We start from the raw sequence: 13603 nt of genomic DNA, 5'->3' as shown, positions 1-13603 counted from the left end.
ATCTTTTGGTTCTCTCCTGAGAACGCTCTTTTTTTTGTTCATAGGTAACCTTCCATCGTGTCCAGATCATTACCCAGATTTCAGTTTTCCCCCAAAGTGTGTAGCTCTACCCTGCCCTACCAGGGTAGCAGGCCCCCTTCATATGGTGTCATGGCCTCTTGCAGCTAAAGGACCTGGTTTCTTTAACTTCTGTCACTAATGTCTAGCGAGGTGCATCCCCATACCTTATTGGAATTCAATAAACATTTGCTAAATCAGTGAATTAAAACTTTATTTGTAATAAAATTATCAGTGAGACTTCTGTGCTTCTAGAATTATCTGTGAAGGGAAAATACTGGTGAAGCATAACATCCACCACCTTAGAACTTAACTTGAGGACTTCTTAAGAAGTTTGTTTCACCAAAAACCATTCATAGTAAATGCAATTATCTGGTGCGTTTGCATAGAGGCAGTGGCTCCAGCTGCTGCAGCCAGAAACTTCAATATGAATCAACCTCCCTTTCTTTTACTTTACTCATTCAATCATCACAGAATTCTGTTAATTTTGCCCTTAGGATCTTCCAGATCTGTTCATTTATCTGGCTTATCTCTGCTGCTCCACAATTTTAACTGAGGTCACCTTCATCTTTTGCCTGGATTCTTCCAACAGCTTTCCTGTCAGCAGTGCTGCTTCCAGTTTTAGCCTCTCTTCCCATTTCAGCTTAAGGAATTTTTCTAAAATGCATATGTAAATGCATACTTAACATGTATACATTCTTTTAAAACCCTTTCTCTCAGGATAATATGCTAATTTCTCAAGAGGGCTTATAAGGCCTTTCATGACTTAACCCTGCCTAGATCTCTTTGGTTCTTTACTGCTGTCTCCTTCCAAATCCTAGGTGTCAGCTATACTCAATACTGAGTTGCAGAATCACCATGCTTTCTCTGCCTCTAGGCCTTGGCTCTTTCCACATTTCTCTCTAGCCCAACTTTCGAGGCCTGGTTAATTTCCCCTGCCACCAATGATACTGGGACACCTATGTCTTGTTCACTGTTGTAGTCTCAGTGCCTGGTATATGACCAGTGTTTAATGTTATTTTGGGTGGTCAGCATTGTATTCTCTTTGATTTAAGCAATGATGCTTATCTTTGTTGTTTTGGCAGGTCTTTGTGTTTGATGTTGGATATAAAACTTGGAAATTTTATGACTGGTCACAGATTACAACTGTAGTAATTTTTGGAAAATATGATCCAGAACTTATGTGCTATGCTCATTCACATGGAGCCAGAGTAGTGCTAAAAGGTGGGTAACAGTTTTTCACTAGATGTGTCCAGCCAATTGGTAAGTTTACTTGCATTTCTTGTCATCCTGACTTTCCAAAAAATTCCCTTTTCGTGTTTATCTGGTATGTGCTTTATCATCCTAAAATTAATCTCAGATACTGTTTAATTCATTTCACAGATATTTATTTTTAAAGAATTAAATAAACCACTCTGATTTTGAGCAAAATGTGAATCCTAATTAGCCTGATGACTTTTAGCTAGTCAGTCTACAATTTCTACTTCTAATTTGAGAATGATTTTACTAGTTATTCATAATGGTTATTTTGGAGATTGAGTAATGACTTTCTGTTTTGGTATATTATTTCTCTATTTGGAAAACTTAAATTGGGGGCTTAGTATTCCAAGATAATGAGATGTTTTAAGGTGTTGTGAAATAAATTTCATTAAACTATGAAAAGCACATATGCACAAAAGATGTATATTTCTTCCATAGGAGATATACCCTTAAAAGATATAATTGATCCTACTTTCAGAGCATCCTGGATAGCTCAAAAAGTTAAGTTGGCCAAAGCACAATATATGGACGGAATGAATATAGACATAGAGCAAGAAGCTAATTGTTTTTCACCTGAATATTATGCATTAACTGCTTTAGTCAAAGAAGCCACAGACTCTTTCCATCGTGAAATTAAGGGATCACAGGTAAAAATTCATTTGCTACTTTTTGGAAACTCATTTTCTCTATCAAAATGTATTCATGAAGATATGACTAATAGAATCTCAGCTTTATTGAGTAGGAAAGAATTTCAGCACACATATCCTAAAAATATTTTCTGGAACTTTTGAGGTTCTTAATTAGAGAAGTTTTACAGAATTTTAAAGTGCTAAATCTGTTTTCTATTCATAGCACAATACAACGTTGAAAATGCCCGACCTACTTGCCTTGCAGCAAGGTTAGAGATATTAAATAGGCAACTGGGTTGGCAAGAATCAGAAAGTGCTTAGCCATCCAGGTCCTGCTTTCATCAGTGCAGGACAGAAATCCCTCTTGTCTAAGAGTAGAGGTAGTTTGGGGAAGTCACTTGCTTCATAGGCTCTGATTACTTGCAAACTGAGGTCCAATAAGTCTCAAAGGACTAACTCTATAGAACTTCACAGAGCTATGGCAAAAGGCTTCCCCACTGCCATAGTGAGCATGATTAGAGCAGAAGATCTTTTAGCTTTTTGCTAAAAGAGCAAAAGGCATATTTACAGGCAATATATAGGTAACAAAAGATAATGTGGCCCTGGATCAGTGATCTCAAACCTGGCCTCATAACAAGATAACCAAGAGTATTTAAACACACATACACTCTCTCTCTCTGCAATAAAGCAAGTTAAATGAATTTTTTTGGCCTTCTAGTGCATATAAGTTATGTTTACACTGTACTGTAGTCAATTATTAAGTGTGCAATAGTATGTTTGAAAAATAATGTAAATACCTTAATTAAAAAATACTTTATTGCTATAAATGCAAACCACCATCTGAGCTTTTCACCAAGTTGTAATATTTTTGCTGGGGGAGAGTCTGGCCTCGATGTTGATGGCTGTGACTGATCAGGGTGTTGGTTGCTGAAGTTTGGGGTGGCTGTAGCAATTTCTTAAAATAAGACAGCAGTGAAGTTTGCTGCACTGATCAGCTCCTCCTTTGATGAACAATTCCTCTGTAGCATGCAATGTGGTTTACTAGCATTTTATCCACAATAGAACTACTTCCAAAATTGGAGTCAGTCCTCTCAAACTCTGCTCCTGCTTTATTGACTAAATTTATGTAATATTCTAAACCTTTTGTTGTCATTTCAACAATATTCACAGCATCTTCACCAGGAATAGATTCCATCTCAAACCACTTTCTCATCCACAAGAAGCAACTCCTCCACTGTGAAAGTTTTACATGAGATTGCAGCCATTCAATCACATCTTTAGGCTGTACTTCTAATTCTAGTTCTCCTAATGTTTCCACCACATCTGTAGTTACTTCCTCCACTAAAGTCTTAACACCCCTCAAAGTCTTCAGTGAGGGTGGGTATCAACCCTCCTGTTCCAAACTCCTGTTAATGTTGATATTTTGTTTTTTTCCCATGAATCACGAACATTCTTAATGGCATCTAGAATGGTGAATCCTTCCCAGAAGGTTTTCAATTAGCTTTTCCCAGATCCTTCAGCAGAATCATTGTCTATGGCAGCTATAGGCCTACTAAATATGTCTCTTAAATAATAAGGTTTGAAATTTGGAATGACTCCTTGATCCATTGACTGCAGAATGGATGCTGTGTTAGCAGGCATGAAAACAAAATTTATCTCATTGTCCATCTCCATCAGAGCTCTTCAGTGACCAGGTACATTGTCAATGAGCAGTCATATTTTGAATAGAAACTTTCTTCAGTAGGTCTCAACAGTAGGCTTAAAACATTCACTAAGCCATATTGTAAACAGGTGTGCCTTCATCCAGACTTTGTTGTTCCCTTTATAGAGAACAGAGTGGATATAGCATAATTTTTAAAATTTATTTATTTTTTAATTTACATCCAAGTTAGTTAGCATATAGTGTTATAATGATTTCAAGAGTAGATGCCAGTGATTCATCTCTTATGTATAAATACCTAAGGCTCATCACAACAAATGTCCTTCCTAATGCCCCTGCCCCATTTAGCCCATCCCTCCACCCACAACCGCTCGAGCAACCCTCAGTTTGTTCTCTGTATTTAAGAGTCTCTTATGTTTTGTCCCCCTCCTTGTTTTTATATTATTTTTACTTCCCTTTCCTTATGTTCATCTGTTTTGTATCTTAAAGTCCTCATATGAGTGAAGTCTTATGATATTTGTCTTTCTCTGACTGACTTATTTCGTTTAGCATAATCTTCTAGTTCCATCTACATAGTTGCAAATGGCAAGATTTCATTCTTTTTGTTTAGTAATACTTCATTATAGATATATGTGCCACATCTTCTTTATCCATACATCTGTTGATGGACATTTGGACTCTTTCTATACTTTGGCTATTGTTGATAGAGCTGCTATAAACATTGGGGTGCATGTGGCCCTTTGAAACAGCATACCTGTATCCCTTGGATAAATACCTAGTAGTGCAATTGCTGGGTCATAGGGTAGTTCTATTTCTAATTTTTTGAGGAACCTCCATACTGTTTTCCAGAGTTGCTGTACCAGTCTGCATTCCCACCAGCAGTGCAAAAGAGATCCTCTTTCTCTGCATCCTCTCCAACATTTGTTGTTGTCTGAGTTGTTAATTTTAGCCAATCTGACTGGTGTGAGATGATATCTCATTGTGGTTTTAATTTGTATTTCCATGATGATGAGTGATGTTTAGCATTTTTTCATGTGTCTGTTAGCCATCTGGATGTCTTCTTTGGAGGAGTGTCTATTCACGTCTTTTACCCATTTCTTCACTGGATTATTTGTTGTTTGGGTCTTGAGTTTCATAAGTTCTTTATAAATTTTAGATACTAACCCTTTATCTGATACGTCATTTGCAAATATCTTCTCCCATTCCGTTGGTTGCCTTTTAGTTTTGCTGATTGTTTCTTTCGCTGAGTAGAAGCTTTTTATTTTGAGGAGGTCCTAGTAGTTCATTCTTGCTTTTGTTTCCTTGCCTCTGGAGACGTGTTGCATAAGAAGTTGCTGTGGCCAAGGTCAAAGAGGTTTTTGCCTGCTTTCGCCTCTAGGATTTTGATGACTTCCTGTCTTATGTTTAGGTCTTTCATCCATTTTGAGTTTCTTTTGTGTATGGTGCAAAAAATGGTCCAGGTTCATTTTTCTGCATGTTGCTGTCCAGTTTTCCCAGCACCACTTGCTGGAGAGACTATCTTTATTCCACTGGATATTCTTCCCTGCTTTGTCAAAGATTAGTTGGCCATGTGTTTGTGGGTCCATTTCTGGGTTCTCTATTCTACTGATCTATGTGTCTGTTTTTGTGCCAGTACCATATTGTCTTGATGATTACAGCTTTGTAATACAGCTTGAAGTCCAGGATTGTGATGCCTCCAGCTTTAGTTATCTATTTCAGGATTAGTTTGGTTATTCAGGGCCTTTTCTGGTTCCATACAAATTTTAGGATTGTTTGTTCTAGCTCTGTGAAGAATGCTGGTGTTATTTTGATAGGAATTGCATTGAATATGTAGATTTCTTTGGGTAGTATTGACATTTTAACAAAATTTGTTCTTCCAATCCATAAGCTTGGAATATTTTTCCAGTTTTTTTGTGCCGCCTTCAATTTCATTTATAAGCTTTCTGTAGTTTTCAGTGTATAGATTTTTCACCTCTTTTTTTTTTTAAACAAAGGGTAGTTTATTAAAAAAGAATCAAAACAAAAACTCTAAGTACCAGCGTATACATTGTACATATTTAAATGACTCACAAGAATTAAGTTTTTTTCTTATACATTAAGATCATACCACCTTGCTGTTTATCAAAAGATGTTCAAGGAGAAATCTGACTCCAAACTGCATACAGGACTGCCATCTTAAACAGACCGCATTTCAAACATGCAACAACACCACTGATAATAAAGCTTTGGAATGGGTGTTCATTCTATTATTCGACTACAAACAGGATAGAAAGCAAGATCAGTTGAGAATTTAATCTAAAATAGAATGGCAGCTGTCATTTTCTGCACCAGCACTCCTCACTCCTCTGCTGCCATCTTTAGTCAAAAATACTCCTTGTCGATCTTGAAGAGTTTCCATCCCTCTTCGCTGGACAGATCAGAAGCACCTCTTTTTTTGTAGAAATTGATCGATGGTTCATTCCGTTTAGCTACCAAGAAGTGCATGCTGCTGCAGCGTCATTCCATGGCAACCTGGCTTAGGTTCTTCAGAATTTCTGATCCTATGCCAAAGCCTCTATAATCACTCATTCCGAAAAAGTCCTCAAGATACAACAGTTTACTAATCCACGGGTCATGGGTAAAGTAGTACATGGCGAAACCAACAACAGTGTCCTTCCGGAGACCAGTGCTCCTTGGGCACTTCTGCAACCAGGCAGTGGTAGAAAGGGTGCTCTCCGAAACCATCCTCTAGTAGATCTTTTTCAGTTAATATTACTTGCTCTTCCATATATTCGTATTTGGCCAGTTCCTTGATCAGCCGCAGGATGTCACTGCAGTCTGCGTCAGTGGCCAAGCAGATCACGAATTTAGCCATTTTTGTCTTTTGCTTTTCTTCCCTTTGCGGACCAGGCCCCTGTACTTGAACAGCAGGAGGAGGTGGTTCCGCATTCATCTCCCAGGAGCATCCTTTTCTCAGTCAGGCTGGCACCATGACCCGGCGAACCTTTGCAAGTGATGAAAAAGCTTCATCCGACCGCCACTAGCGCTGCAACTCACCTCTTCAGTTAGGTTTATTCCTACATATTTTATAGCTTTTGTGCAATTGTAAATGGGATCGACTCCTTGATTTCTCTTTCTGTTGCTTCATTATTGGTGTATAGAAATCAACTAATTTCTGTGCATTGATTTTTATATCCTGTGACTTGGCTGAATTCATGGATCAGTTCTAACAGCTTTTTGGTGGAGTCTTTTGGGTTTTCCACATACAGTATGTCAGACATGAAGCGTGAAAGTTTGAATTCCTCCTGGCCAATTTGGATGCCTTTTATTCATTTGTGTTGTCTGATTGCTGAGGCTGGGACTTCCAATACTATGTTGAATAACAGTGGTAAGAGTGGACATCCCTGTCGTGTTCTTGACTTTAGGGGGAAAGCTCTCAGTTTTTTTTTTTGTCCATTGAGGATGATATTAGCGGTGGGTCTTTCATATATGGCTTTTATGATCTTGAGGTACGATCCTTCTATTCCTACAGTCTTGAGGGTTTTTATCAAGAAAGGATGCTATGTTTTGTCAAATGCTTTCTCTGCATCTATCGAGAGGATCATGTGGTTCTTGTCCTTTCTTTTATTGATGTGATGTATCACATTGATTGTTTTGAGGATATTGAACCCGCTCTGGATTCCAGGTCTAAATCCCACTTGGTCATGGTGAATACTTCTTTTAATGTATTGTTGGATCCATTTGGTTAGTATCTTGTTGAGGATTTTTGCATCCATGTTCATCAGGGAAATTGACCTGTAGTTTTCCTTTTTAGAGGGATCTTTGGTTTTGGAATCAAGGTAATGCTGGCTTCATAGAATGAGTTTGGAAGTTTTCCTTCCATTTCTATTTTTTGGAATAGCTTCAAAAGTGTAGGTGTTAAATCTTCTTTAAATGTTGGTAGAATTTCCCTGGAAAGCTATCCAACCCTGGACTCTTGTTTTTTGGGAGATTTTTGATTACTAATTTGATTTCCTTACTGGTTATGGGTCTGTTCAAATTTTCTATTTCTTCCTGTTTTAGTTTTGGTAGTTTATATGTTTCTTGGAATTTGACCATTTCTTCCGGATTGCCTATTTTATTGGTGTATAATTGCTCATAATATTCTCTTATTAATTTCTGCAAATTAATTCTCTTATTTATTTCTGCAGCATTGGTTGTGATCTCTCTTTCATTCTTGATTTTATTTATTTGGGGCTTTCCTTTTTCTTTTTGTTCAAACCGACTAAGGATTTATCAATTTTGTTAATTCTTTCAAAGAACCAGCTCCTGGTTTTATTGATCTGTTCTGTTTTTTTGATTTCTATAGCATTGATTTCTGCTCTAATCTTTATTTCCTGTCTTCTGCTGTTTTTTTTTTTAATTTTTAAATGTTTATTTTTGAGAGAGAGAGAGAGAGAGAGAAAGAGAGAGGGAGGGAGGGTGGGTGAGGGGAAGAGAAAGGGAAACACAGAATCTGAAGCAGGCTCCAGGCTCCAAGCTGCCAGCCCAGAGACTGATGCAGGGCTCAAACCCGTGAAATGCGAGATCATGACCTGAGTGAAGTTAGGAGCTTAATTGACTGAGCCACTCAGGTGCCCCCTGGGTTTTATTTGCTGTTCTTTTTCCAGCTCTTTAAGGTGTAAAGTTAGGTTGTGTATCTGAGACCTTTCTTCCTTTTTAAGGAAGGCTTGGATTGCTATGTACTTCCCTCTTATGACTGCCTTTGCTGCATCCCAGAGGTTTTGGACTGTGGTGTTATTTTCATTGGCTTCCACGTACTTTTTATTCCTCTTTTTAACTTCTTGTTTAGCCCATTTATTCTTTAATAGGACGTTCTTTAGTCTCTAAGTATTTGTTATCTTTGCAAATTTTTTCTTGTGGTTGATTTCAAGCTTCATAGTGTTGTGGTCTGAAAATATGCACAGTATGATCTCGATCTTTTTGTACTTCTTGAGGGCTGATTTGTGTCCTGGTATGTGATCTATTCTGGAGAATGTTCCATGTGCACTCGAGTAGAATGTTTATTGTATTCCGTTGCTTTAGGATGAAATGTTTTGAATATATCTGGTAAGTCCATCCAGTCCAGTGTGTCATTCAAAGCCATTGTTTCCTTGATTATTTTCTGTTTATATGATCTGTCCATTGCTGTAAGTGGGGGTGTTGAAGTCCCCTACTATTATGGTATTATTATCAATGAGTTTCTGTATGTTTGTGATTAATTGATTTATATATTTGGGTTCTTCCACATTTGGAGCATAAATGTTTACAATTGTTAGCTCTTGGTGGGAAGACCCCTTAATTATGATATAATGCCCTTCTTCATCTGTTACAGTCTTTATTTTAAAATCTAGATTGTCTGATATGAGTATGGCTACTCCAGCTTTGTTTTGGTGACCATTAGCATGTTAGATGGTTCTCTATCCCCTTATTTTCAATCTGAAGGTGTCTTTAGGTCTAAAATGGGTCTCTTGTAAACAGCATATAGATGGATCTTGTTTTCGTATTCATTCTGTTACCCTATTTCTTTTGATTGGAGCATTGAGTCCATTGACATTTAGAGTACTGAAAGATATTAATTTATTGACATTATGTTGCCTATAGAGTTGGAGTTTCTGGTGGTGTTCTTGGTCCTTTTAGTCTTTGTTGCTTTTGGAATTTTTTTTTCCTTTTTTTTCCTCCCCTCAGAGTGTACCCTTTAAACTTTCTTGCAGAGCTGGTTTAGTTGTCACAAATTCCTTTAATTTTTGTTTGTCTGGGAAACTTTTTATCTCTCCTATTTTGAATGACAGTCTTGCTGGATAAAGAATTCTTGGCTGCATATTTTTCCAATTCAGCACATTGAATACATTCTGCCACTCCTTTCTGGCCTGCCAAGTTTCTGTGGCTAGGTCTGCTGCAAACCTGATCTGTCTTCCCTTGTAGGTTAAGGACTTTTTTTTCCTTGCTGCTTTCATGATTTTTTCCTTGCCTGAGTATTTTGTGAATTTGACTATGATATGCCTTGTTGATGGCTGGTTTTTGTTGAATCTGATGGGAGTTCTCTGTGCTTCCTGGATTTTGATGCCTGTGTCTTTCCCCAGGTTAGGAAAGTTTTCTGCTATGATTTGCTCACATAACCCTTCTACCCCTTTCTCTCTCTCTCTTCATCTTCTGGGACCCCTAAGATTCAGATGTTATTCCTATTTATTTATTTATTTATTTATTTATTTATTTAAAACATTTATTTATTTTTGAGACAGAGAGAGACAGAGCATGAACGGGGGGAGGGCCAGAGAGAGAGGGAGACACAGAATATGAAACAGGCTCCAGGCTCTGAGCTGTCAGCACAGAGCCTGATGTGGGGCTTGAACTCACGGAGTGCGAGATCATGACCTGAGCCGAAGTCGGACGCTCAACCGACTGAGCCACCCAGGCGCCCCTATTCCTTTTTAATGAATCACTGAGTTCTCTAATTCTTATATCATGCTCTTTTGCCTCAGTTTCCCTCTTTTTTTCCTGCTTCATTATTCTCCATAAGTTTGTCCTCTGTTGAATCTGATGGGAGTTCTCTGTGCTTCCTGGATTTCGATGCCTGTGTCTTTCCCCAGGTTAGGAAAGTTTTCTGCTATGATTTGCTCACATAACCATTCTACCCCTTTCTGTCTCTCTTCATCTTCTGGGACCCCTAAGATTCAGATTTTATTCCTTTTTAATGAGTCACTGAGTTCTCTAATTCTTACATCATGCTCTTTTGCCTCAGTTTCCCTCTTTTTTTCCTGCTTCATTATTCTCTATAAGTTTGTCCTCTGTATTGCTGATTCGCTGATCTGCTTCATCCATCCTTGCTGCCATGGGAACCATTCAAGATTGCAGCTCAGTTACAGCATTTTTTATTTCATCCTGACTAGATTTTACTTCTTTTATCTCTGCAGAAAGGAATTCTATGCTTTTTACAACCCCAGTTAGTATTCTTCTTGTCGAGATTCTAAATTCTGGTTCAGACATCTTGCTTGTATCTGTGTTAAGTCCCTGGCTGTCATTTCTTCCTGTTCTTTCTTTTGGGGTGCATTCCTTTGTTTCATCATTTTGAAGGAAAAAAAAGGATTAATAAAATAAAAAAATTAAAAAATAAAAATTAAAAACAGCACACACAAAAAATCAAATAAAGGATGTTAGATATTAGGTATATTTAGGTCTGGTTGTTGAAAGAAGTTTGACATAATAGATTTAAAAAAAGGGAAAGAAAGAAAAGGGAAAAAAAAGGAAAACGAAAATTTAAAAAAGAATACAATAAAATAGAATAAAGTGAAATGATGAAAGTAAAATAGAATTTCAAAAATTTACAAAAAAGTAAAAAAAAGAAAAAAATTAAAGAAAAATCTTTTTTATAAAAACGGATAATAAAAATAATTTTTTTCTTTCTGTATTCAAGAATAAGAAAAGAAAAAGAAAAAAAAATGAATAGAGGGACCAGCGAACAGAATGAAATACGATTGAAATTACATCCATTTTCCCCTAGAAGTCAAACTATGAAGCACTTTATAATCTGTAAACTAAGCAGGTGGAGATTTGTGGTGTTCCTCTAGAGTGTGGTTGGCCCAGTTGGGCAGGGCTTGGTGTAATGGCTCTGTTCTCCACTAGATGGCACTGCTTAGTTTACTGGGGTGACACATGTAGGCATATATGCCCTTATGCAGGAGGGGTGAAAATGGTGTCACCCAGCTACCTACTCTCTAGTATCAGAATTCTGTGCTCTCACTGACTGGCAATCATGCACCCTTCCTTTGTCTCTGGCTTCTGTCCACTCCCCACTTCTACAGAGTCCATGACAAAGCTGTCAACCACCAGGGGCACCTCCCTCCAGAGTTTTATCTCAGATGGGGCTGTTTCCAAACCCCTCACTTCTGAGGGACTGCGGCTTTGACCCACTCCAACCCTCTGGGGGATGGTCTCGCTGAGCAATGGCCGGGTGCCAGCCCACCCCCTGGAATGTTCATGCACCTGTAACTGCTGCAGATGCCAAGAGACTGCAGCTGGGTGCCAGCCCACCCCAGAAAAAGTTTTCATGATCATGTAGCAGCAGCATTTCAGGGATTATGGTAAATCACAACACACACCTGGTGCCAGGCTTCACCCTTAATGTCCTTGTTCCAACACCAGCGAATGTGGCTGCTCTCCAGGGTCTGCTGGGACCTTTGCCTGTGGGGAGGCCACACAGCTTCTACCAACTGTCCTCCCAGCAGGGGAATCGCCTCTCCCCATGTTCCCTGAGGACCCCTCGGATCTTGCTGTCTGCTCCTGGGGATTTACCCTTTCCACCAGAGCTCCGCCAGGTATTGAACTGCAGAGTTTCAGACTCTGTTCTCCCCTGTTTATAGAGACTTAATGGTATATAAGCCCTCTTTCTACTTTCTCCCCCCACCCCCCCCTTTTTTTTTTTTTTTTGGCTTGCAGTCCCTTTTTCTCTTTTTTGTTCAGTCCACTCTTTCTCCTTCTCTCCATCTGCTTTTGGGGGTTGGGGGGGGGGGGAGTGCTTTTCCTGTACTCTCCCCTGTCTCTGTCCTCTCTCCACAAGCAAAAACAGCTCCCTACCCTCTATGGCTTCTGTCTCCCCCTAGTTCATCTCTCCATGCCATGTAACTGCCAAGTTCTGTGGTTCAAGTTGTGCAGATTGTTGTGTTAATCCTCAAATCAGTTTTCCAGGTGTGCAAGATAGTTTGGTGTTGATCTAGCTGCATTTCAGAAATAAGAGAGGCAAAAAAAAAAGTTCCATGCTGCTCCAGCATCATGGCCCCCTCTTCCAGGTTTAGCATAATTCTCAAGGGCCCTAGAATTTTTATAATGGTGAATGAGAATTGGCTTCAGCTTAAAGTCACCAGCTATTTTAGTCCTTAACAAGAGACTTTGTCCTATGAAGCTTTGAAGTCAGAAATTGACTGACTTCTTTCTAGCTATGGAATTCCTTAGATAACATCTTCTTCCAATCTTAGATAACAGCCTTCTTCCAATAAAGGCTGTTTTGTCAATCTTGAAAATCTATTGTTTAGTGTAGCCACCTTCATTAATTATCTTAGCTAGATATTCTGGATAACTTGCTGCAGCTTCTACATCAGCACTTCTTGCTTCACCTTGCACTTTTATGTTATGGAGAAAGGTTTTTTTTCCCTTAAAACTCATGAACCAACTGCTGCTGCTTCAAACTTCTCTTTTGCAGCTTCCTCACCTCTCCCAGCTTTCAAAGAATTGAAGAGTTAAGGACTTTCTCCCTGGATTAGACTATGGTTTAAGGGAATTTTGGCTGGTTTGATCTTCCATCTAGACCATTAATACTTTCTCCATATCAGCAATATGGCTTTTACTTTCTTATAATTTTTACTTTCTTACAATTTTTACTTTCTTATAATTCATGTGCTTAGTGGAGTAGCACTTTTAATTTCTTTCAAGAACTTTTTGCTTTCACAACTTGGCTGTTTGGCACAAAAAGTTCAGCTTTTGGCCTGTCTCAGCTTTGACATGCCTTCCTCACTAAGCTTAATCATTTCTACCTTTTGATTCAAAGTGAGAGATATGTGACTCTTCCTTTCACTTGAACACTTAGAGGCCATTGTAGAGTTATTAATTGGCCTAATTTAAATGTTGTTGTGTCTCAGGGAATAGGGATGCCCAAGCAGAGGGACAGAGACATGGCAAAAACCACTGGGTTCAGTCAGAACACACACAATATTATGGGTTGTTTGCCATTTTATATGGGCATGGTTTGTGGCACCCTGAAACTATTGCAATAGTAACATTAAAAATAACTATTCAGAAATCAGAAAAATAATAAAAAAGTTGATTTCTTTAACCCATTTGTTGTTTAGTAGCATGTTGTTTAGCTTCCATGTGTTTTTTTTTTTTTTTTTTTTTGGTATTTGATTTTTAGTTTCATTCCTTTGTGGTTGGAAAATGTTTGATATTTCAGTTTTCTTGAATTTATTGAGACTTGTTTTTGTGGCCTAACACATCCTCTATCTTGGAG

At 38.3% G+C, this 13603-nt stretch overlaps 1 protein-coding gene and 1 pseudogene across 1 annotated transcript in view; one reads left to right on the top strand and one right to left on the bottom strand.

Moving 5' to 3' along the window:
- The window catches only part of CTBS (chitobiase), a 44141-nt gene that overhangs the window by 19495 nt on the left and 11043 nt on the right, over window positions 1-13603 (top strand). The window contains exons 2-3 of the mRNA XM_086717421.1: window positions 1143-1281; window positions 1756-1964. Coding sequence (XP_086573547.1) covers window positions 1143-1281; window positions 1756-1964 — 348 coding nt within the window. The remainder of the gene's footprint in view (window positions 1-1142; window positions 1282-1755; window positions 1965-13603) is intronic.
- Window positions 5640-6650, bottom strand: LOC112861227 (diamine acetyltransferase 1-like; annotated as a pseudogene).

This window comes from Puma concolor, chromosome C1, assembly GCF_028749965.1.
Source record: "Puma concolor isolate L17-30 chromosome C1, mPumCon1.1.hap2, whole genome shotgun sequence".
NCBI lineage: Eukaryota > Metazoa > Chordata > Mammalia > Carnivora > Felidae > Puma > Puma concolor.
This window is presented reverse-complemented; position numbering and strand designations above follow the sequence as displayed.